The 23420-nt window shown below is 39.1% G+C and overlaps 1 protein-coding gene across 1 annotated transcript in view; it reads right to left on the bottom strand.

Annotated features, from left to right (window-relative positions):
• LOC102426775 (cat eye syndrome critical region protein 2) overlaps positions 1–21707 on the bottom strand; it is a 59014-nt gene extending 37307 nt beyond the window's left edge. Inside the window, exons 1-6 of the mRNA XM_014452929.2 lie at positions 21616–21707; positions 18163–18346; positions 15802–15941; positions 14449–14553; positions 11035–11084; positions 10114–10274 (exon numbers count right to left, since the gene is read on the bottom strand). Of these exons, the coding sequence (XP_014308415.1) occupies positions 10114–10274; positions 11035–11084; positions 14449–14553; positions 15802–15857 (372 nt within the window). The 5' untranslated portion in view covers positions 15858–15941; positions 18163–18346; positions 21616–21707. The remainder of the gene's footprint in view (positions 1–10113; positions 10275–11034; positions 11085–14448; positions 14554–15801; positions 15942–18162; positions 18347–21615) is intronic.
• Between the last annotated feature and the right edge of the window lie 1713 nt (positions 21708–23420).

The following is a 23420-nucleotide window of genomic DNA, read 5'->3' as shown; positions in this document are numbered from 1 at the left end:
CGTGCAACAGGCCTCTAGTAAATAATATTAGATAGCTAGAGAATGTATAGTATACTTACAAATTCGGTTTTATCACCTAAAGAATACATATAACATATATGTAAATACTCTAACATTAAAACACACCGGAGATTTTAAAAATGGTACAAGTTTTGGGCCCAATGGCTTATGTAATTTGTAGTCTTTGGGAGGTAATATTATAAAGAATACACTGAACTGGAGAAGAACAAATTGAGGCAATTCAGAGACCTTTTTTACAGCTTTAATGTTGGACAAAAGTGAAACCTGAAAAAGTATTGTCATCTAAGTAAAAGGATGAAAAATATTCACTAGACAGAAAACAGAATCACAATTTCAACATTGTGCATCACTCTGAAACCCTTAACTTTTATACTTTTCTTTAGTAGTAAAATTGGGGGGATGGTAGTAAGGACCACTGTTTTGCGTTAAATACACTGGGAATTTGCCTAAGGAATCTAATAAAAGAAAAGGCAAACAAACACACAAAAAAACAGGACAACTATAATTTATTGAAGATTTACTCTGTATATTTCCCAAAATAAATAATCTGCTTTGGCTCACTAAGTCAGAGAAAAGGGGTCTCGGGGACAGGGTCAGGGGGTTAACTGGGGACCAGATGCCTCAGTCCATTGCTCCCTAGTAAGTCTCCTGGGTTTCTTAAGTTTAGGAGGGAAGATGAGGGGGAAGGGAAAGGCAGGCATGCTCCTGGGAGGGAGAGCACTGTGAAGCTTTTCTTAAAAGATCTTTTCAATAGGAAGCAGATGTAAGAGTCTTTTATGCAGATAAATATTTAAAAGTTTCATACTATGGAAATTGTTCAAGTGATTTTAATGTGGGGGGGAAAAAGTGAATATAGATCACTATTTACACATGTCATAATTAAACACAAACTGCTGATTAAAATTTTGTATTATTTTCTTTATAGGCCTTAAAACTAGTTTTGATTCTACATTTGATTCAGATTTTGGAAGTTGTCATGCCTAGATAGCCTTTTATAAAGTCATTTTTATCATTAAATACTGTAAGCCTGACTTAAAAGGAGTTTGCTATCCAAAGGTAAAATCTGGAATGAATGAGAAGAGAGATAAAAATGAAACAAACAAACAAAAATTAACCATTATTATTGCATACATAATACTGTACTCATAAGGAACCTCAAAACCTAAATAGAATTCAAGTTCCCCAAAATCTTTATCTTATAACCAGAGTAGACAGTTAAATATGCTAGATATTGTTTCTGAAATGGGGATGGTCCTGGCATTAAGCAAGGACAATTCTTCTGAAGAATGTGTCTCTCTAGTTACTGGTTCTTAAAGGTCAGAAAAGCACCTTCTCTGCAATGCATGAGTACCATTCCCTTTACCCCATCTCTCCAGGTCCTTATTTAGTTCAACTTTTAGGCAACATCTTTCCTCAGCCGAGAAGTTATGATGAAATTATAGTTAATAAACCAAAGCAAACCAAAATAATTACTTTTTCTTCTTTTAGTCATATGGAGACTCCAAGCTGATACTACCTTTAATATAAAAATTCATATGATGGGGGAAAAGGAGGAGACAGAGGAAAACTAAGTCTTGTCAAAGGAATTATTTCATTCAAAGAAAACTGTACTACTTTCTATAAATGAGACACATAAAAAAGAGAAAAAATGGGCATATATTTACATGTAACAATGATAATGTGTGTGTATTCGAACCTGAGACCCTTTAGTCCACAGGCTGACGCTCTACCCACTGAACCAAACCGGCTAGAGTTAATGTGTGTGTATTCTGTGCCTCTATGACAAAAGGACAGCTGGTGAAAACATGAAATATTCTTCCTTCGAAGAGTACAAGAGGATATTAATAGAACCAAGAATTTTATTAAGGACTAAAGAGATGCAAGCCAATGAATCATGAATAGAAATATTAAATCACCAGAGTCACCTGGAAAACAACATGGAGACATTTCAAGCATTAAGTCAATGGAAGGGGAAAAAGGGAAAGAATAGTTAATTACATAAATCTTGACAATATATAAATATTTTTATAACAAATATGATTTATTATTAGTATGTAACAATGTCTTACAAACAGTAGCCACCCCCAAAACAAACAGAACACAAATATAAAACATATAGAAGATAAACCACCCACATCAATGATCAAAAGGAAGAGCACAATACAATAGCTTTTTCACTTATAAAATTGTTAAAAATGATACAAAGTGACACATTGTAAAGACTGGTAAACATGTCTTCTGGAGGACAATCTGGATATATGTATCAGGAAGCTATACAGAGTATTTACACTTCGTAAAAATGAGATAGGCAAAAATGTTTTTGTGGTAGATTAATAGGTGATATTATATACTCAATGCAATCAACAAAAATTTCATTTCTGCCCTGGCCAATGTGGTTCAAGGGTTAGTGTCTGCCCATGCATGGAAGGGTCATGGGTTCAATTCCCAGTCAAGGGCAAGTACCTGGGTTGCAGGTTCGATCCCTGGCCCTGTTGGGGCAAGTGCAGGAGGCAACCAATTGATGTGTCTCTCTCGCATCGATGTTTTTGTCTCTCTCCCTTCTACTCTCTAATAATCAATGGAGGATTCAAAATTGATGGTAGTAAGTGGAAACTACACTGACACTTTCTCAGGACTAAACTGGAAATACAATTAAAATACAGAAAAACCACCCTGAAAAATGAACTGAAGACTAGCTGGCGAGAACCCTGATAACCAAGGAGGGAAAGTGGAGAACGCACAGACTGGTAGGAAGTGCAGAGGCACGAAAGGGCTAGAAGAGCTCCCACAGAAAACTCTGTGGTCTAAAGCCAAGCTGGGCTCCCCAGCCCAAAACACCAAAACTGAGAAAGGCGACTACATAACATCTGGCTGTGAAAAGCAGCAGGATTGCTGTCTGCCAGTGAGAGACTGCTGGAAATGCAGGCATCCTCTTAAAGGGTCAACACACAAAATTTCATGTGCAGCCATTCACCTTGGGTTCTGGCAGAAAAGACTGGAGCTCTCTGAAGAGACTCCAAGACTGGGGCCTGGGGTTGGAGATCGGAGGGCAGCCACCCAAATTTCCTTTGCTGGCGGACCTTTGCTATCCAGGCGGTTTTGCTTGAGGGTAAGGCAGTTGCTCCACCCTGTTGCAAGACTTTCACCCCACCTGTGGTCTATAGCGTGAGGCTATTCAAGATTGAGTGTCCATTGGACTGCAGGCAGAGGAGGATCTCTAGAGCAGTGGTTCTCAACCTTGGCTGCACATGAGAATCACCTGGAAATCTTTTTAAAATCCTGATTTCTGGGCCTCATCCTCTGGAAATTCTGTGTTTTTTTTTGTTATGGGGTGGGGTCACAACATTAGTAACAAAGAAACAGAATTTCCGGAGGATGAGGCCCAGAAATCAGGATTTTAAAAAGATTCCCAGGTGATTCTAATGTGCAGCCAAGGTTGAGAACCACTGCTCTAGAGGCTTTGAGACTGCCTAACCTCCTTCTGGACCCAGGACTAGGAAAAGCAGACTCTGGCGCACATCTTGGTCCTTGCCCAAAACACCTAGTCCCATCAGAGGGAGCCTCAAGCTGTGGATTGCTGTTATCCACAAACAGGGTACTCAGGGCTAGCATCTGGCCTCAGTTATGCATCTGCACAGGTGGAGGTCCACCTAGAGGGGGAGAGCTCTTGTACTATTGCACAGCTGGCCAGCTGTGGTCCAGGAGTCCAGAAACATCTGGTTTGGGTTGTGGATATGGCATGAGTTTTTACAAGACGACTATCCTTCCAGTTACCACAAAAAAAAGGCTCCTCACAAATACACTGTGTAGTTAAACCTTTTAAAAGGAGCAACAGACAGCATCTCAGATTGTCCTGCACTAGAGATTGGGAGTCATAGCAGACCTACCCAAAGAAGCAGCCATAATGGGGATACAAAAACAACCATCAAACCAAGAACAAGAGAATTCTCCAGAAGAAGAGCTAAACAAAATGGAGATAAGAAATTTATTAGAAATAGAGTTCAGAATAATGATGGCAAGGATGGTCAACAGCATTAGAAAAGATATAGTAATTATGAAGAATAACATAGCACTAATAAAGAAAACAGTGGGAAGAATACACAACAGATTAGGGGAAGCTGAGGATAGGATCGATGAAATCACTCAATCAGAGAACCAAAAAGAAAAACAACAAAAAAAACCCCAGAAGGACAGCCCTAGCTGATTTGGCTCAGTGGATAGAGCATCAGCCTGAGGAACAAAGGGTCCCAGGTTCAATTCCAGTCAAGGGCACATACCTTGGTTGGTTGCAGGCTCCTCCCTGCAGGAGGCAACTAATCGATGTGTTTCTCTCACATCAATGATTCTCTCTGTCTTTCCCTCTCTCTTCCACTCTCCCTAAAAGTCAATGGAAAAATATCCTCAGGTGAGGATTAACAAAACAAAACAAAACAAAACCACAGTAGGACAGCTTAAGGGAGCTGTGGGACAACATGAAATGCAACAATATTCACACCATAGAAGACCCAGAAGGGGAAGAAAATGAGCGAGGAATAGAGAAGGTGTCTGAAAAAATAATGGCAGAAAACTTCTCTATCCTGGTGAAGGAAAAAGTCATACAAGTTCAGGAGGCACAGAGAGTCCCAAGCAAGAAGAACCTAAATAGGCCCATGCCCAGACATGTCATAATTAAAATGCCAAAAATTAAAGACAAAGAGAGAATCTTAAAGGCAGCAAGAGAAAAGCAATTTGTTGCTTACCAAGGAACTCCATAAGACTGTCAGCTGATTTCTCATCAGAAACTCTATAGACCATAAGGGAATGGCATGAAATATTCAAGGTAATGAAAAGCAAGGATCTGAAACGAAGATTATTATATTCGGCAAAGCTATCATTCAAAACACATGGTGAAATAAAGAGCTGCCCAGACAAAAAAGGCTAAAGGAGTTTATCACCACCAAACCAGCACTGCAAGAAATGCAAAAGGGACAGCTGTAATGAGGAGAAGAAATAGAAACACAGGCATAAAGAATTAAAATGGCAATAAATAAGTACCTATCCATAGTAACATTAAATACTCCAATCAAAAGACATAGGGTAGGTGAACGGATAAAAAAACATGACCCATTTATATGCTGTCTATGAGACCCACCTCAAAACAAAAGATTCACACAGGATGAGAGTGAAGAGATGGTAAAAAATTTTTCCATGTAAATAGAAATGAGAAAAAAAATCTGGGGTAGTAATACTCATAAGTGACAAAATAAGACTTCAAAATGAAGGCCATCACAAGAGACTATAAAGGTCACTATACAATACTAAAGGGACTGATTGAACAAGAGGATATAACCCTGGTAAACATATATGCACCCAATACAAGAGCACCTAAATATCTAAAATAAAAAATAAAAAAAATTCTAGAGGACTTTAAGGAAGAGATTGACAGCAATACAGTTATAGTAGGGGACCTTAACACCCCACTGACATCACTGAATATATCTTCCAGACAAAAAATTAACAGGAAAACAGAGACTCTAAATGATGGATTTAAATTACATTTATAGGATATTGCACCCTAAAGCTACAGAATATACATCAAGTGAACATGGGTCATTCTCAAAGATAGACCACATGTTGAGACACAAATCAAGTCTCTCCAAGTTCAAGAAGATTGAAATCATATCAAGCATCTTCTTAGATCACAATGGAATTAAATTAGAAATCAACAACAGCAAAAACATTCCCAAACATTCAAACACATGGAGGCTAAACAGCATGTTATTAAACAATGAACAGGTTACCAATGAGATCAAGAAAGACATAAAAAACTTCCTGGAAACAAATGAAAATGAACATACAACAACCCCAAATTTATGGGACACAGTGAAAGCAGTTCTGAGAGGAAGTTCATAGCACTACAGACATACCTTAAAAAACACAAAAAAATTAATAAATTATTTAACCCTACAATTTAAAGAATTAGAAAGAGAACAAGAAAAGACAAGAGTAAGTAGAATGAAGGAAATAATAAAGATTAGAGCAGAAATAAGTGACAGAGACAAAAAAACCCCCAAAAAAACACAAAAAAAATGAATGAAAACAAGAGCTTTTATTTGAAAATATAAACAACATTGCCATGAGCCAGACCCATCAAGAAACAAAGAGGACCCAAATAAATAAAGTCAGAAATGAAAGCAGTGAAGTAAAAACTGACCCCAGAGAAATACAAAGAATTGTCAGAAAATACTGTGAACATGCCAACAAGTTGGACAATGTGGATGAAATGGACAAATTACTAAAAAATAGAACCTTCCATAACTCAATCGGGAAGAATAAAAAGACAGGAATAGGCCAATAACAATTGATGAAGTAGAAGCAATCTATACTAATAAAAGCCTAGGTGGCCCTCGCGCGGTGCCCTCACGTCGTCTCAAGATGGCCAGCAGGGAAGGGCAGTTGTGAGCAATTGGGCTGGCAGGGGAGGGCAGTTGGGGGTGATCAGGCTGGTAGGCAGAAGCGGTTAGGGGCAATCAGGCAGACAGGCAGGCCCGGATTGTGAGAGGGAGGTCCGGCAGTTGGACATCCCCCGAGGAGTCCCAGTTTCGAGGAGTCCCAGTTTGGAGAGGGTGCAGGCTGGGCTGAGGGACACCCTCCCGTGCATGAATTTCATGCACCGGGCCTCTAATAATAATAATAATAATAATAATATAAAAAAACTCCCAGCAAACGAAAGTTCTGGTCTGGATGGTTTCTCATAGGAGTTTTACCAAACATTCAAAGAATTAACATGTATACTCCTCAAACTATTCCAAAAAGTCCAAGGAACACTTCCAAACTCTTTTTATGAGGCCAGCATTATCCTAATTCCAAAACCACATAAAGACATTATAAAGAAAGAAGATTACCGGCCAATATCCCTGATGAACATAGATGCTAAAATCCTCAAAATATTAGCAAATCGTATCCAGCAATATATTAAAAAGATCATACAGCATGACCAAGTGGGGTTTATTCCAGGAATGTAAGGCTGGTACAATATCCTTAAATCAATAAACGTGCTACATCACATAAACAGACTGAAAGACAACAATCACATGATCATATCAATAGATGCAGAAAAAGCATTCAACAAAATCCAACAACCAGTTTTGATAAAAACTCTGAAAAATGTGAATAGCGGGATCATATCTCAATATAATAAAGGCAACATATGACAAACCTACAGGAAACATCATACTAAATGGGCAAAAACTAAAACCTTTTCCCTTAAGAATAGGAACAAGACAGGGATGTCTGCTTTCATCACTTTTATTCAACATGGTACTGGAAGTCCTAGTCACAGTGATCAGACAAGAGGAAAACATAAAAGGCATCCAAACTGGAAAAGAGGAAGTAAAGCTCTCATTATTCGCAGATGACATGATTCTGTACATAGAAAACCCTAAAGACTCCATCAAAAAATGACTAGATTTAATAAATGAATTTGGCAACATAGCAGGATACAAATTAAGCCCCAGTAATCCATGGCATTTTTATATACCAATAATGAATTCTCAGAAAGAGAAACTAAATAAACAATTCCATTTACCACTGCAACAGAAAAAATTAGGAAACTTACAAATAAAATTAACCAAGTAGGTAAACAGCTGGTACTTGGGAAACTGCAGGACGTTGAAAAAAGAGATAGAGGAAGACAAAAACAAGTGGAAGAAAATACTGTGTTCACTGGCTGGTAGAATTAACATCATTAAAATGTCCATACTACACAAAGCAATCTACAGATTCAATGCAATTCCTATTATAATACCAAAGATGTATTTCACAGATCTAGAACAAATACTCCAAAATTTATATGGAACCAAAGAAGGCCCTGAATATTTTCAGCAATCTTGAGAAAGAACAATGGAGGAATCCCAATACCAGATGTCAAGTTATACTTACAAAGCCACTATACTCAAAACTGCTTGGCACAAGAATGGGCATATATATCAATGGGACAGTACAGGAGAACTCATTATGCTCAATTAATATTTGACAAAGGAGTCAAGACAGTCTCTTCAATAAATGGTGTTGAGAACTTGGACAGATATATGCAAAAAAAAAAATGCAACTAGACCACCAACTTATACCATACACAAGAATAAACTAAAAGTGGACAAAAGATTTAAATATAAGTTGTGAAACAATAGAAATCCTAGAAGAAACTATAGGCAGCAAATTCTCAGACATCTCTTGTAGCAATATGTTTACAGATACATCTCCTAAAGCAAAGAAAACTAAGGAGAAAATAAATAGGACAACATCAAAATAAAAAGCTTTTGCACAGCAAAAGAAACCATCAACAAAATGAAAAGGGAGCCCACGGTATGGAAGAATATATTTGGCAATGATATATCGGATAAAGGGTTAATATATAAAATATATAAGTAACTCATGCAACTTAACAAAAGGAAGACAAACAATCCAATAAAAAAATGGGCAAAGGACTAAATAGACTATTCTCCAAAGTGGACATACAGATGGCCAAGAGACATATGAAAAAATGCTCAAAGTCACTGATCATCAGAGAGATGCAAATTAAAACAACAATGAGGTATCACCTCACACCTGTCAGAATGGCTACCATTAACAAATCAACAAATGAGCCCTAGCTGGTTTGGGTCAGTGGATAGAGTGTGGCATGGGGACTGAAGGGTTTGATTCTGATCAAGGGCACGTGCCCAGGGTTGTGGGCTTGATCCCCAGTGGGGGGTGTGCAGGAGGCAGCCGATCAATGATTCTCTCTCATCATTGATGTTTCTAGCTCTCTCTCCCTCTCCTTTCCCCTCTCAAATAAAAAAAAATATACTAAAAAATAACTGGTGAAGATGTGAAGAAAAAGGAACTGTAGTATACTGCTGGTGGGAATGCAGACTGGTGCAGCCAGTGGGTGCAAGTGGCAGCTTCCGGTCCCGATCGCCCCTGAGGGCTTCTCCACCTCCCCCTGCTCCTGAAGGGTGATTGGGGCAGCAGCTGCTGCTTGCACCTGCTGCTGGTGCTGGCCCCAATCGCTCTGCGCTGTCAGTGTGCAAGTGGAGCTGGAGCTGTCAGTGTGTGGGAGTGAAGGCGGCGGGAATGCGGAGGATGGGCTGAGACCCGCCCCTGTGCCCGCTGCAGCCTCGTGGCCCACAGTTCCTTTCAAGGTGCATGAATTCGTGCACTGGGCCTCTAGTAATTCATAAATATTTTCTCTTCTTATTTTATTGGCAGGCTGTCAAATTTTTTCTGTCTTCTATTAACATGTATTAGAATTATGGAAATGAAACAAGCAAAGTAAATTATTACTGAGCACCCACCACGGAAAGACATTACATTAGGTGCTGTGGGGGTTGAAATGATGAGTAGGACATAGTCCTTAATCTAAAGAAGCTTAAATTCACAATGGAATTAAGTAAGGGATGAATTAACATGTTAGGGAGGACAATCCTAAGACTAGGAGCAATGGACAGCTCAAGGAAATAATGACTTTAAGTGGAGTTTTTGGGAGAGAAGTATTTGAATGGGTAGGGAAGTAGAGGGGAAAAGATGTTTGCAAAAGTCAGAAATTAGGATGCATATACATGAAAACATAGGCTGTATGGTTTATGAAACTACAACTTGCCCTGAAGTTGGAGAAGAGGGCATACAGCTCAGATGGAGCTGGGAAAAAGAGCTGGCACTGGACATATAAAGACAAATACTTGTTAGAGATTGTTGCTTAGGGGAAAAGAGACAGACAATAAGATGATGATGGGGAAAAAAGCATATATAGAGAGTTATGCAGAGGATGATATGAGACACACCTGAGGGTTCAGGGAATGTTTCCTGATTGTGAAAAGCCACTCTAAGTAATGAAGTAGGGGGTGGGTGTGGAGGGTTTAGGACTTCTTGGATAAGGAGAATTAAATTATGTTGTCCACAGTCAAGGCCCATGAGTGACATGAGGTCCCATTATAATATTCCAGAGAAGAAAGGATAAAGGTCATACCACATCCAGGAGACAGTGGAATGTATTAAAAGCTCTAATGAATAATCCTTAAAACAATGAAGCTTTACACCTAATAGAGAGGGGAGGAAAACTTTTCCTTTGCATACCTTCTGGGCAATCATGTTGCAGATCTCGGGTAGGAAATCCTCGCTGAGGAGCTTATAGAGCTGCCGTTCTCGAAGGGAGGTCCTCTCTCGAAAACTCTCAGTGACCTGTCTCCATTCTTCTTCTGTTTGGCACAGGAGCCACCAAGTGCCTTGACCTGGCCCTTGGGACCCGGAAAAAGAAAGGAATGGGTTCATTAAATAAATCCTCTTTTCCTATTTATTCTCAATTTTGTTTTTACTCTGGCTCATGAACAAAACCAGGAAATCAGAATAAAAGACCTATTCCTTTTTAATTTGAAGATTGATAATGTATACTTTTGATTTTCCTGTTACTATCACTGTTTACAGCTAACAGTGAATACTGACAAAAGCAATATAAATATAACTTTTGTGACCTTTATACGGTAGATGTGAATATAGTAGAGATGCTTAAATGTTTATTTTTTCCTATGCAAAGAGTTTTGATTTGACCTTTTGCAGTGTCTTCCCCATTTCACAGACATTAAGACACTATTATTAAATTTATATTCTCCTCCAAATTATGCGATTTGGATTACAAAATTGAAATCTCAATAGAAAACCAGTATACTCTCTTATGTAGTAAAGCATTTTACATTAAAAAGATTGCTTGCTCTTTCAGAAGTTGCTCATTCACCTAAATGTTTGGGTAGATATTACACTGAAGCCAGGTAACAGGGCAAAAGTGAAAAGAACTACCCCTGATATAAAGTTATCCTTCAGGAGAGACGGGCACAGAATAAAGTACAAGGAAGAGAGAACTGAAGGGCAACAAGGCTAGTTAGATGGTACTGCAATAATCTTAACTGCGGTGTATGACTCTGGAAAATGAGAATCCCCATCACAACACAAATAAATTGCATTGACTTAATCCTTTCCAAAAACTCCAGCAGAGGTCATTACCATTTCTTGTCTGTGGCTCAGATGCCATGGAATTTTTGTCCTGCTTCTCACTGAAAAAGAGATTAACAATTAAACAGACATGTTCAAAACTGTTATTTCCCCTATCAGGTAGATCCAACTAAATATGTGTGTGTGTGTGTGTGCGTGTGTGTGTGTGTGTGTATCAAGAGGGTAAGGTTATAAGAAATGACTACTGAAAAAATGAATACTAGGATGTAGATGTATTGGAATAGAGAGAAAAAACTGACATAGGGACTCACTGTCATGGTAACATCAATCATAGGAAAATATTAACTTTTAAAACATCAAAAAATATCAAATAGAGGAGTGTTAACAGTTAAATACCAAGAAAAAAAGAAGTATAAAGATTCCAATGTTGTCCTCCCTTAACTCAAAGCTACACTGAAGATACGGCATACAAGGGTGGGCAAAAATAGGTTTGCAGTTGTAATACAAATAAATAATTAATAAATAATAATACAAGAATTAACTGTGTTTCACATATTAACAACTGTAAACCTCCTTTTGCCAATCCTATATTTAAATTTAGCCTCATATAAGGTAGAGGTTAAGGACATAGGTTAAGAACAAGACTTGGCACTAACCATGACCTTGTGAAAATTAATTAATGTTTCTATAAAATGGAGTTGTTAATATGCTGACCTTACAGGGATGATGGGCATTAAATTCTAAAATGTGAAAATGTTCAGAATGAGTGTTAAGGATCATAATTATTTGTACCCTGAGTCATACTAGACATATTGTTCCACAGAACTTTCTGTGCGAATAAAAATGTGCTATATTGTTTGTCAATTTGGTAGCCATGAGCCACACGTGGCCACAGAGCACTTAAATGCGCTGTGGCTGATGTGACTGAGGAACTGAATTTTAAATATTATTTAATATAAAAATATTTAAATATAGAGCTATCAAGAATAAAATCACTGTTAGAGGCACAAGTCTATGTATGCTTGATAAAAGATTCTAAACAGTAAAACCTCAATATAATGGACTAATTTGGGTGAGGACTGTCCATTAAAGCCGGAAGTTCGTTATATAATAAAGTAGGTTTTCTGAATGTGTATGTTAAAAATTGACAAATTAGTTTAGTTTACCTGTTTTAACTAATGTAGACACATTTGTATAATTAAAATTAACTATGTATGGAAAGTTTAATTTCAGTTTTCTATATGTATAACTGTAATTTTAAATTTATACTGAAGCGATCCAATAAATGCTGTATTCACCAGTCACTGCGAGTAAACAAATGCACGTGGCTGGGGCGTGGCTTAGTGCATGTGGGAACATCCATGGTACAAGTAGAAACTGCTGCAGAAAGTCACACCAAGTGACAACAGAACCAATTACTTGCGAGATGTGGTGTGACCACGTGCTATTCATTTGTTGAACATTGTTTATAAGAGGTGACTCTTGGATTTAAATGTAGACTATACTTGTAGATATGTAATACTTATTATGTTGGCAAAATTATTAAAGTGTTTTTTTCAAAATATGGCCTGTTCGCGAAAATCTGTTAAAAATAACAGTGAAGCCCTGGCTCAGTGGTTGAGCATCAACATATGAAACAGGAGGTCACAGTCCAATTCCAAGCCAGGGCACATGCCCAAATTGTGGGCTGTATTCCCAGTGGAGGGCATGTAGGAGGCAGCCAATTGATGATTCTCTCTCATCTAAGTTTCTATCTCTTTCTCCCTCTCTCCCTTCTTCTCTGTGAAATCAGTTAAAAAAAGCACACACAAAAAAGCCTAGTGAATTAATAACAACAACAAAAATAACCTGTGGCAAGTCTTGGTTAAAAGCATTTTAAAATTAACAAGGTGTTAATTTTCACATATGACATACGGACTGGAAATTCTGTCCATTAAATCCAAAGTCCATTAAATTGAGGTGTGCAAAATTGAGGGTTTACTGTATTCCTAACACTAAGGTACTTTAATTTCACTTATAGAGAAATGGAGATAGATATGAAGCAGCTTTTTGAATACTTAAGGAGGTATAGATTGCTAACAAAATCCAGAAACAGATGTTGTGTGTACAGAACATAATTATAGGACATTTCTCAGAAACACTGTTGAAGGAAAGCTGCAATCTGTGGTCTAATTTCTGGAAAGTTAAGCAGAATACTGATTCTTAAATGTAAAATAAAATCAAATTCTGATAGGTTTATTCATAATCTGATTCCTAGAAATACTTTTTAGTGGTTAATAAATAACACAGTAAAAAATCTGGCTTACTTCAAGCATTTAGATTATTTATCAATGCTAAAATTTAGAGGGAATGAGCAGATTGACGTGTCATTCGTTTTTAAGAATACGACCTAACTTCCACAGGTGTATAATAACAGATATGATCCTTAAGTATATTTACACAGTATAGGTCAGATTCTGAAAACCCTTCACTAAGATTCACATGCTGCAATTTCCTAAAAGATAATGACATCTTAATATATAAAAAGCCAGGGGGTGTCATGACCGAAACAACCGGACGGACGACCAAACAGCAGGCCGGCAGGGGGTACAGTTAGGGGAGATCAGGCCAGCAGGCAGAGGCGGTTAGGGGTGATCAGGCTGGCAGGGGGTACAGTTAGGGGAGATCAGGCCAGCAGGCAGAGGCGGTTAGGGGTGATCAGGCTGGCGGGGGGGGGGCAGCTAGGAGCCAGCGGTCCAGGATTGTGAGAGGGATGTCTGACTGCCAGTTTAGGTCCAATCCCTGCAGACATCCCCCAAGGGGTCCTGGATTGGAGAGGGTGCAAGGCTGGGCTGAAGGGACACCTCCCCCCCCCCCCCCCACGAATTTCGTGCACCAGGCCTCTAAAAATTCCCAAATGTAACAGAATCTCTTTTTCTTTGCTAAAATTAAATATAAAATACTTTAAAACATGTTTAATAACTTGCCTTTATTTTAGGAAATTGAATTCTAAACAAAACAAAGCAGGTTTGCTACTAAAATCTCCCTAATGGGAAAGAACTAACCCTAAACTTATATAAGATATGTCCTATTAAAATGCTGATATTAACACAATCACAGAATTAATTTGCTCCATGTTCCTATAAAAATGTGTGACACAACAAATTTTTTAGAAGTTAATACATACTGAATCAGCATAGTTTTTCAATCTGTTACACTGTCACATTCATTGTCTACTTCAAGTTAATCATCATTCCTATTAGTACGTCCACTGTCCAATAAAACAATAGGCTTAGAAAATAGGTAACTTGCTAGAGGTCATGCAGCTAGGGTTTCTGATTTCCTAGTACACACTTATAATTCCATGAGGATTCTGATCCAGGTCTCCATCATTTAGGTCCTTCTCATGGCATGAGGAACAAGTGAAAATAGGTTCCTTTCAGCAAGAGGATCTAAAACCGTCAAGGACTAACAAGATTGTCTTACCTCACTATAATCTCCTCCTGTAGTTTCTTCCGTTTGGGGGGTCTTCCTCTTCTTTTTCCTGTTTTCCCAAGAATGCCTGAGCCATTTTTTTGTCCTTCACTTTCCCTAAGAAACAGCATATTAAATAGAAATGTTTTATCATAGTACTGACAGCATATTAAATAGAAATGTTTTATCATAGTACTGATGTATTGTAAGTACAGCTTTCCTAGCCATGAGGCTACTGAAATAGATTAACACGTTAAGCGCCCAGCCTGTTTTGTCTTCCAGATGGAAAGTATAGTGTCAGTCACTGGTGACTGACTGGGCGCTTAACGTGTTAAATTCAGCCATCATAGGGAAAGGGCAGGGTGACTTTCAATCTTCCATTAGAATATTGAATCAAGGAAAACTGACATTTTACAATATTAAAATCTGAGTAAGACCTAACACTTTCCTAATAGTGAGCACTGCTCCCAGCAATAAGAAAAGATGGTAGCATCATTACAGGATGCTATGGAAAAGATTCTTCCTCATTTAACACCTTTCGTACTGCTCACGAGCTTTCTCGTGTTTCGCGCGCCATCTGTTAAGGACCACTCAGGAGTTTTCTCGTTTTTCAAGCGCCATCTGTTATGGACCTTAGATGTCAACACACTGTCTTGTCCACATCGAATGAAGCGATCTCATTGGTGGAAACCGTGCAGGTCAATCTACGAAAAACTATATAATTGCACGAACCCATAAAGCATTGCAGTTACATTGTATTTTGGTCATTCGAATAGTCTTCGTCTTCAAGTTCCTGGCGCTTTTAGAAAATGTTTTACGTAGCACCATACGTTAAAAAAGTACTAGGAACTTTAATTGTTTAATTGTTTTTGTAAATAAAAATGTTATAATTATTGAAAACCAACACCTAAAGTGCATTATGATCTGTAGTTATGATGATTTAAATAACGTGCAGTTTGCCCAAAAATGTGCGGTCCCTGGCGTATGTCTTAGAGATTTCTATGCGGTATGAAATGTGTTAAGAGTAGTTAGTAAGACTATGGTTCAGACATTGAGTACAAAAGAGGAAAACAATGGCAGTGAAATGACTGTACTGCTAAGAACCTGCTGTATAGAACAGTCTCTGATAGGGGAAGTGGTGCTCCTCAGAAACCTCCCAGCAAAACAGATTTCACCACTTGCTATTAGTGGCTACAGTTCAATTCCTTTTTATTTCTGTATGAAACAACTCCCTTTCTATCTCTTTGCAGGTGTGCTGTCATAATTAATTCCTTAATAAGAAAAAAAAAATAGTGCTGCTGATGCATTTAGTTTTAATGACATTTCTGTACACTAGCTACCAAGCTCTGATCTTAAACAATGTACCTGCTCAAAGAGAGTTCTCTGTTGGATTTTCCTTGTATTGGGTCCTCCTTGTACATTCGAGTTCCATAGAAATACCAATATAGTGCCCCGGAATTATCTTCACCTAATGGCTCCACGCGGAGACTGTCTGCATCTAGACCCTAGGTTCAAGAACAGGAAAAAGAGGTTTGGGGATATGGGGAACAAAAGAGGAGAAAACTTAATGAGGATTCCAAATTTATACTCAGATATACCTTATATTTAAACATGCCCAAGTACCTAAGTAATATTCAATCAGGGCATATGAAATATACATAGAATGCTTCCCATCCCCATCACTGCTCCCATTTCATCTACAAAAAAGAAATCAAAAGGAATTTTGATGAACACCCTATCTAATGAAAGAGTAATATGCAAATTAACCGCCACTCCGTGACAAAGATGGTGGTGCCCATAGCAGCCGGGGCAGGACCCTGGCAGCATCACCCCAGCAATGTGAGCCCAGCAGGCATTGCTGTGGCGACCCGGAGCAGGCAAGCGCGGCCCGCAGGCAGCACCCAGCAGGGCCTGCTTTGCCCATCGCCATGGTGTGGAGCAGGCAGGCCCTGCAGAGAGCAGAGAACCACGGGGAGCGGGCCTAAGCCGTCAGTAGGACATCCCCTGAGGGCTCCTGGATTGGAGAGGCTGCAGGTCGGGCTGAGGGACACCCCTCCCACCCTCACCCTCCCCGTGCACGAATTTCATGCACCGGGCCTCTAGTCCTATATAATAAAAGCATAATATGCAAATTGACCAAACAGTTGAACAGCGGAATGACCATCCAGGACCACACTATGACACTCACTGGTGCCAGGCCAGTCAAGGTGGGTGTGATGCAATTGGTCGGGGGCCCAGCCATCACCCCATGATCACCCTGTTGAGCAGCTGTTCTCAACCCGTGGGTCACGACCCCTTTGGGGGTCGAATGACCCTTTCACAGGGGTCGCCTAAGACCATCAGAAAACACATATATAATTACATATTGTTTTTGTGATTAAACACTATGCTTTAATTACGTTCAATTTGTAACAATGAAAATACATCCTGCATATCAGATATTTACATTACGATGCATAACAGTAGCAAAATTACAGTTATGAAGTAGCAACGAAAATAATTTTATGGTTGGGGGTCACCACAACATGAGGAACTGTATTAAAGGGTCGCGGCATTAGGAAGGTTAAGAGCCACTGCTGTAGAGGGAGGCCCAGGCCACTGACGGGCAGGCTGCGGCGGATGGGCAGGGCCTCCTTCTGCGAGGGAAGCCCGGGTCAGGGGTGCCGGCAGCCAGAGGGAAGCCCAGGTCCCGGCAACTGGGGGAAGGAAGGCCTGCTTTTGCACGAATTTCGTGCATTGGGCCTCTAGCATTATATATTTGGCTTGACTTATTTTATGTGTGCATCCATAAAAGAAAAGACAATTACAACAGAGCAGAATCTGCCGTATGAAAGCTGTCTCACATGATCCTCTATTGTAGATCTATCATAAACTACAGTACCCACTTTACCCCAGGGTCATTGCTATTAAAGTCCTTGAGTTTTCAGTAGACTGTGCTAAATTGCACAATGATTTTTATATCATGTACATGAGTAGGGCTGAACTGAGAAGTCATCAATATATTTGATCATTTCTAACTGAACAGGATTAGAAATTGACCTTCCTATGAATGAAAAGCAATAGTCTACACCCTCCCAATCTGAGACAGACTTCTAAATAGATAACAATAGAATAAGGGGGAGCGAAGAACTATACCTTCCTTCTCTAGCACTTTTTTTATAATGTGTATAAACATGTAGGGACAAACTTCACTTGCATAAACGTGTTAAAGTCTTCGACTTTCAATATTTTAATTATGTTAAATCAAATTTCAGACTTTAGGAAACATGTTGGTGTTTTTCTTCCTCTAGGGCAGCGATTTTCAACTGGTGTTGCAAGAATTTTAAAACATGAAATACCTGACTATTTAGATAGGGGCAATGACCTCTTTTCCCTTAGATCAGTGGTCGGCAAACTGCGGCCCCTTGAGTGTGGCTCTTCCACAAAATACCACGTGCGGGCACGCACATACAGTGCGATTGAAACTTCGTGGCCACACTCAAGGGGCCAAAGAGCCGCATGTGGCTCGCGAGCCGCAGTTTGCCGACCACTGCCTTAGATCATTAAAAAAAAAAAAAGCACAACAGCTAACAATACCCATTCTATGTGAATTTATCAAAATCATACCTATTTTTTGGTCAAATCAGACAAAAATGTATTTTTTGGTGTGCTGAGAAATTTTAGTGTGCCATGAGATGAAAAGGTTGAAAATTGCTGCTCTAGGGCTAGGGCTTGCCAGTTAAGCACCTTGAGAAGATCGAAGACATCATCTGCATCTAGCCGGTAATCACAGAGGCGGTGTAGGATCTCCACACGCGTACGAAGAGGCAGGTCTTGGAAACTGGCTTCTCTCAGCGGGTTGGGTTTCCCTTCCTCCAGTTCCCAGCGGTAGTTAATGATGTCCTCTAGGTAGCTGTGGAATGTCTGAGGCCTAGCCAGATAGCCCCGATACAAAAATACATTAATATAAAATACAGAGAGTAGGTAGGGCAGGGGAAAGAGAGCTGGTCGTTTGACAGTTGACAAATCTTAAATAGAAAGCAGAAAATGAAGAGGCAGTAACAGGAAGGGTCCGAAAGTCCCTTTCTGAAGCCTCATGTTATTATACTATCTATTTGGACTTTATATTGACAAATTCCAAAGAAAATAAATATGTTAAGAGTTTCTCACAGAGTAGATAGTTTTATTTTAGACCACTGACAGCACATTCTGGTAAAATAGGTAAAAGTTTACTAATCAATGGTATGGATTGTGAAACTGAGGCCAACAGTCTTACCTTTGCTTGTACAGATAAAGAGACTACAGAGTTTGGATGCCACTTCAAAATCAGGTCTACGACTTAGATGACAAACAAAAAGGAAACTCAATGTCTGCCTTGCCTAATTAATTATATTTCAGGTTAAAATGCAAAGATGAATAATACCTCTCTAGAATACAAGTATCTACTCCAATGTGCAACTATAATTTTAGATTCTGTTATACATAAATTTTAGGGCATATTATAAAATACTATATTCTAAATTCTGAAAATGGCTTAGAAAAACTATAGGAAACATTTAAGGCAGCTTGATGGCAATCTAAATTTTTTTTTCAGTTAGAGTTTGATTGGAAATTCTCTGTATTTTGATAAGTATCTAATAAAGTGTTTGTCACATGGTTATTCTACACTCCAATTAATAAATCTGGTTATAATGTCACTTAATGCTTGATTTAAAAATTTTTTTCTCACTAAGCAAAGATGTCTTACAAGAATTATATGTCAGCCCTAGCTGGACAAAGTACAGTTCAAACTGGTGGTAAAAAGTAGATAGTGTGGCAAGGATGAATTTGAAAATAAAATGGGGTTTTTTTTGGTATCGAGGAGTATGAAGATGACAATATCTCTTTGGTAATAAATTCCTTTATCTACCACATACTTTCTAGAATTCCTAATGCACACCAAGCACCTCAAACAAGGCATGTTTTTCCTAGAGTAAAATAAAATGAGGTATCTATGACATTGAGATCATTTCACCAGAATGATAGCTTCAGTGGAGAAAGTGGCAGGAGACAGGCTGGGCCAGGCCAGGGAGAACTTTCATATTCCAGTGCGAGGCAATGGAAGCACAAACATACTAACCCAACAAACACTATAAATGTAGTGTTGTTCTTTGTGCCTACAATCTGCCTGAAAGCCTCTACCTATCCCAAAGAATTGCATGTTTGATATTCCTTTCCAATAGCACCTTTATCCTACTCAGTTTCAATTGTATCACTTTTGCTAACAGTTTTCTTGGCATCTCCATACCACCTTACCACGAGATACTTGACAGTTTATAATTTAAGACAATTCATTTTCCTTGTACATACACTTGATCTTAGCCAAAAAGCGATCATTCTCCTTGTATATAAATATAACTTCTTATATAAATCTACTAGTGTCCTGGTGCACAGATTGGTGCACAATGAAAGAAAATTAATTAGAAGAAATATTTTAATATTGCTATTCGCCCTTTCTCTATAATGGAAGTGTCAACCAAATTCACAATCGACAATGACAGATGGAAACACATGCATGCAACTAGCACCAGCGTTAGCTTTATATGTATCGTGCATGCGCGAGTCAACTTAACCTTTTATAGATATAGAATAAACTTGCTTAATTAGACCTGCTTTCTGATTTAACTAAACTTTTTCCAGCCCAGTGAAGGACCCCAACTTCTCTTTCAGGTAATTGTCAGCAACACAGCAGTAAATATCAACATGAAGCAGATTATTATTGTAGATCACGCAGGGAGAACAAAGGGTAAAATATTTAACTGCAGCAGTGTTTGACTATATTCTGAGCAGTGAGAAAATCTGAAGTCATTTTCAAGTTCCACCATTTCTTACTTCTTTTCAGTTGGGTCAAGTTTCTAAATTTTCTAAATCTCTGTTTTCCGGCTAATGAAAAGAAAATAGGATTCTACTGAGTCTCCTATCTACCTACTCCAGGACTTCTGTGAGGATCAAATGAGATGAGGCATGGGAAAATGCTTCACATACGTTTGGTTAAAATGTAAAATGTTTGCACCTGGCTATAATGCAAGTCGGGTTCCTGGGCAGAAGAAACTCCAAGGAGGCTAGTCGCTAGGGAGAGGAAGCTGGGCGTTGCTATGTGACATCATTACCCGGCACCCACAGCCACCACTTCCAGGCTGGGCTGTGGGCCACATTTTGTGCCATGGGGTCTTGGCAGCGTTGGCTGCAATTTGGTGGGGTGTTGCTCCAGGGTGGTGGTGGGGCCTGTGTTCCACTTGGGGGAAGCCAAGTGTTGGTTTGTCGGCACCAGGTCCGTGTTGCCTTTATTTATTTTTAAATGGCCAGTGCGCGTCATGGCAGCTCCTGTGTTGAGCACCTGCCCCCTGGTGGTCAGTGTGCAACATAGCTAACGGTCGGAAAGATGGACACTTAGCCTTTTATATTTATATATATATATATATATATATATATATATATATATATATATATATATATATCCCTTTCTTTAAAACATCTGAAATTCAAGGAGAAAAACAAAAACAAAATATTTTCATTGATTTTTACAGAGAGGAAGGGAGAGAGAGAGAGGGATAGAAACATTGAAGAGAGAGAAACATCGATTGGCTGCCTCCTGCATGTCTCCTACTGGGAATCAAGCCCCCACAACCCGGGCATGTGCCTTGACCGGGAATCAAACCCGTGACCTCTGGGTGCATGTGTTGACACTCAATCACTGGGCCACACCAGCTCAGCAAAAACAACGAAAAAAAAAAAGTTTTTATTGATTTTAGAGAGAGAGAAACACCGATGTAAAAGAAACGTTGTCTTGCTGGTGTGGCTCAGCAGTTGAGTGTAAACCCAGGAACCAAGGGGTCACTGGTTCAATTCCTGGTCAGGAAAAATACAGAAGGCAACTGATCGATGTTTCTCTCATCTTGATGTTTCTCTATCTCTTTATCTCTCTCTCCCCGCCTCTCCCTTCTTCTCTCTCTAAAATCAATAAAAACATTTTTAAAAAGTCAACTGCAGAAAGAACCAAACACAAGACTTGGGAATCCATTTGTAAATACTCAGTTTATACTGTTATGTCGTTTTGGCTAATGATCAGTACTGGTTTGTTAGGAGGCATGAAACATCTTGATGACTGGTTGATTGGTTGGTTCTCTCTTCAAAAAATTTAGTAAGATCAGAATTACTCACGTGATATCCCTTCGTTGATAGCAGCCCTGAAGCAAGCAGGCGATTAGGTCACTAATAAACTCTGCATCATCTCTGTGAAGAGCTGCTTCTAACTCCTGAGAAGGAAGAGAGAGAGAGTTGAGAGATCAAACACAGAGATTTCTTAAAATCCATCTGCCTTGCCTCCCCACCCCCTGATGCCTCTCCCAAGCATCTTAATGGTCAGTGTAGCAGAAATGCTAGTCATGGATCAACTCTGACCATCTTCGCCACAATTACTGCTAGAGGAGCAACTTGAGTTCAACTTCCTGTTTTTCCATGGGGTTTATTTCTCACCTTGCTCCTTCCCAAGCTCCATTCCTTTTATCAGCACACTAAAAGAAATACGTACACATATACCACTTTTTATAAATCAATAATTATCAAAGAATTTAACTTACATAAATATGCTGTACTGCTTTCTATTTTTTAAAACATATTTTTACTGATTTCAGAGAGGAAGGAAGAAGGAGAGAGATAGAAACACCAATGATGAGAGAGAATCATTGACTGGCTGCCTCCTGCACGCCCCCTACTGGGGATCGAGCCTGCAACTTGGGCATGTGCCCTTGACCACAATCAAACCTGGGACCTTTCAGTCTGCAGGCCGATGCTCTATCCACTGAGCCAAACCATCTAGGGCTGCTTTCTATTTTTAATGGCAAGAGACTAAAGGAGCAAATATGTAATTAGTTAGAAACTTTTCTTCATTTACCGATCTGCAACAGCTTAAAAGAAGCACTATATTTTGAAAAAAGCATTGGTAATAAGTAAGTTGGCATTTTTTATACTTTAAGTACACTACACCTACATGACTGATGATAGATTGCCAGAACTAAGATTAATCTTACATCATCTGGAGAGAAGTGAGGTAATGTCTATATTAATGGTCTAATCCTAGGTGAGATGCATTTGCTTTCATTGGGGATCAGGTAGACAACGCCAAAGCCTGTTTTGGCACAGCATTCTAAACAAAGATTAGTTGAGCACTCCGAAGCTACAAGGTCAAAAAGTGACAGGGGGGAAAATTAGGAGATCCTATTTCTCTTCTCAATCTCCCAATAAACCAGTATTTTCTTAGGTGATGGAATATGTTCTAAGTCATGCAAAGTTTTCTTTTAAACAGGGTCCACTATGCTTATGGTTTGACTAGCTCATAATCAGTTCTTTATCCAGATTTATTTACCAAACTTTCAAGGATCTTATTAATAGTTCTGAAAGCACAAGGTATGTGTAAGACGTAATTTCTGACCTTAAACCTTGCTGACTGGCTATTTCGAGCCAGAACTCGCTTGTGTGGCTGGCTACTTTTCTTTTAGTAGCTTTGGCAACTCACAGTCTCCCTTATTGTCCCACAGACCAGTATGTTGTTCTTTAATAATAGTTCAGGTGTAGACACGATGTTGTAATTATCTTGGTAAATATGATGCCAAGAACCAAGAAAAGGGCATAAGACAGGTAATACAGTCTGTTGTAACTTTCACCCATGTATATCTTGAAGTTGCAAATATAGTCATTCTAACTTTCACAAAGTATCCTTTTTTTTTTAATTAAATCTTTATTGTTCAGATTATTACATTAGTTACTCTTTTTTCCCACCATAACTCCCCTCCACCCAGTTCCAACCCCACCCTCTGCCCTCACTCCCCACCCACTGTCCTCATCCATAGGTGCACGATTGTTGTCTAATCTCTTCACTCACCCCCACACCCCTTTCCCCCCCCCCAAGAATAGTCAGTCCATTCCCTTTCTATGTCCCTGATTCGATTACAATCACCAGTTCATCA

Source organism: Myotis lucifugus, unplaced genomic scaffold (genome assembly GCF_000147115.1).
Source record: "Myotis lucifugus unplaced genomic scaffold, Myoluc2.0 scaffold_19, whole genome shotgun sequence".
NCBI classification, from domain to species: Eukaryota; Metazoa; Chordata; class Mammalia; order Chiroptera; family Vespertilionidae; genus Myotis; species Myotis lucifugus.
This window is presented reverse-complemented; position numbering and strand designations above follow the sequence as displayed.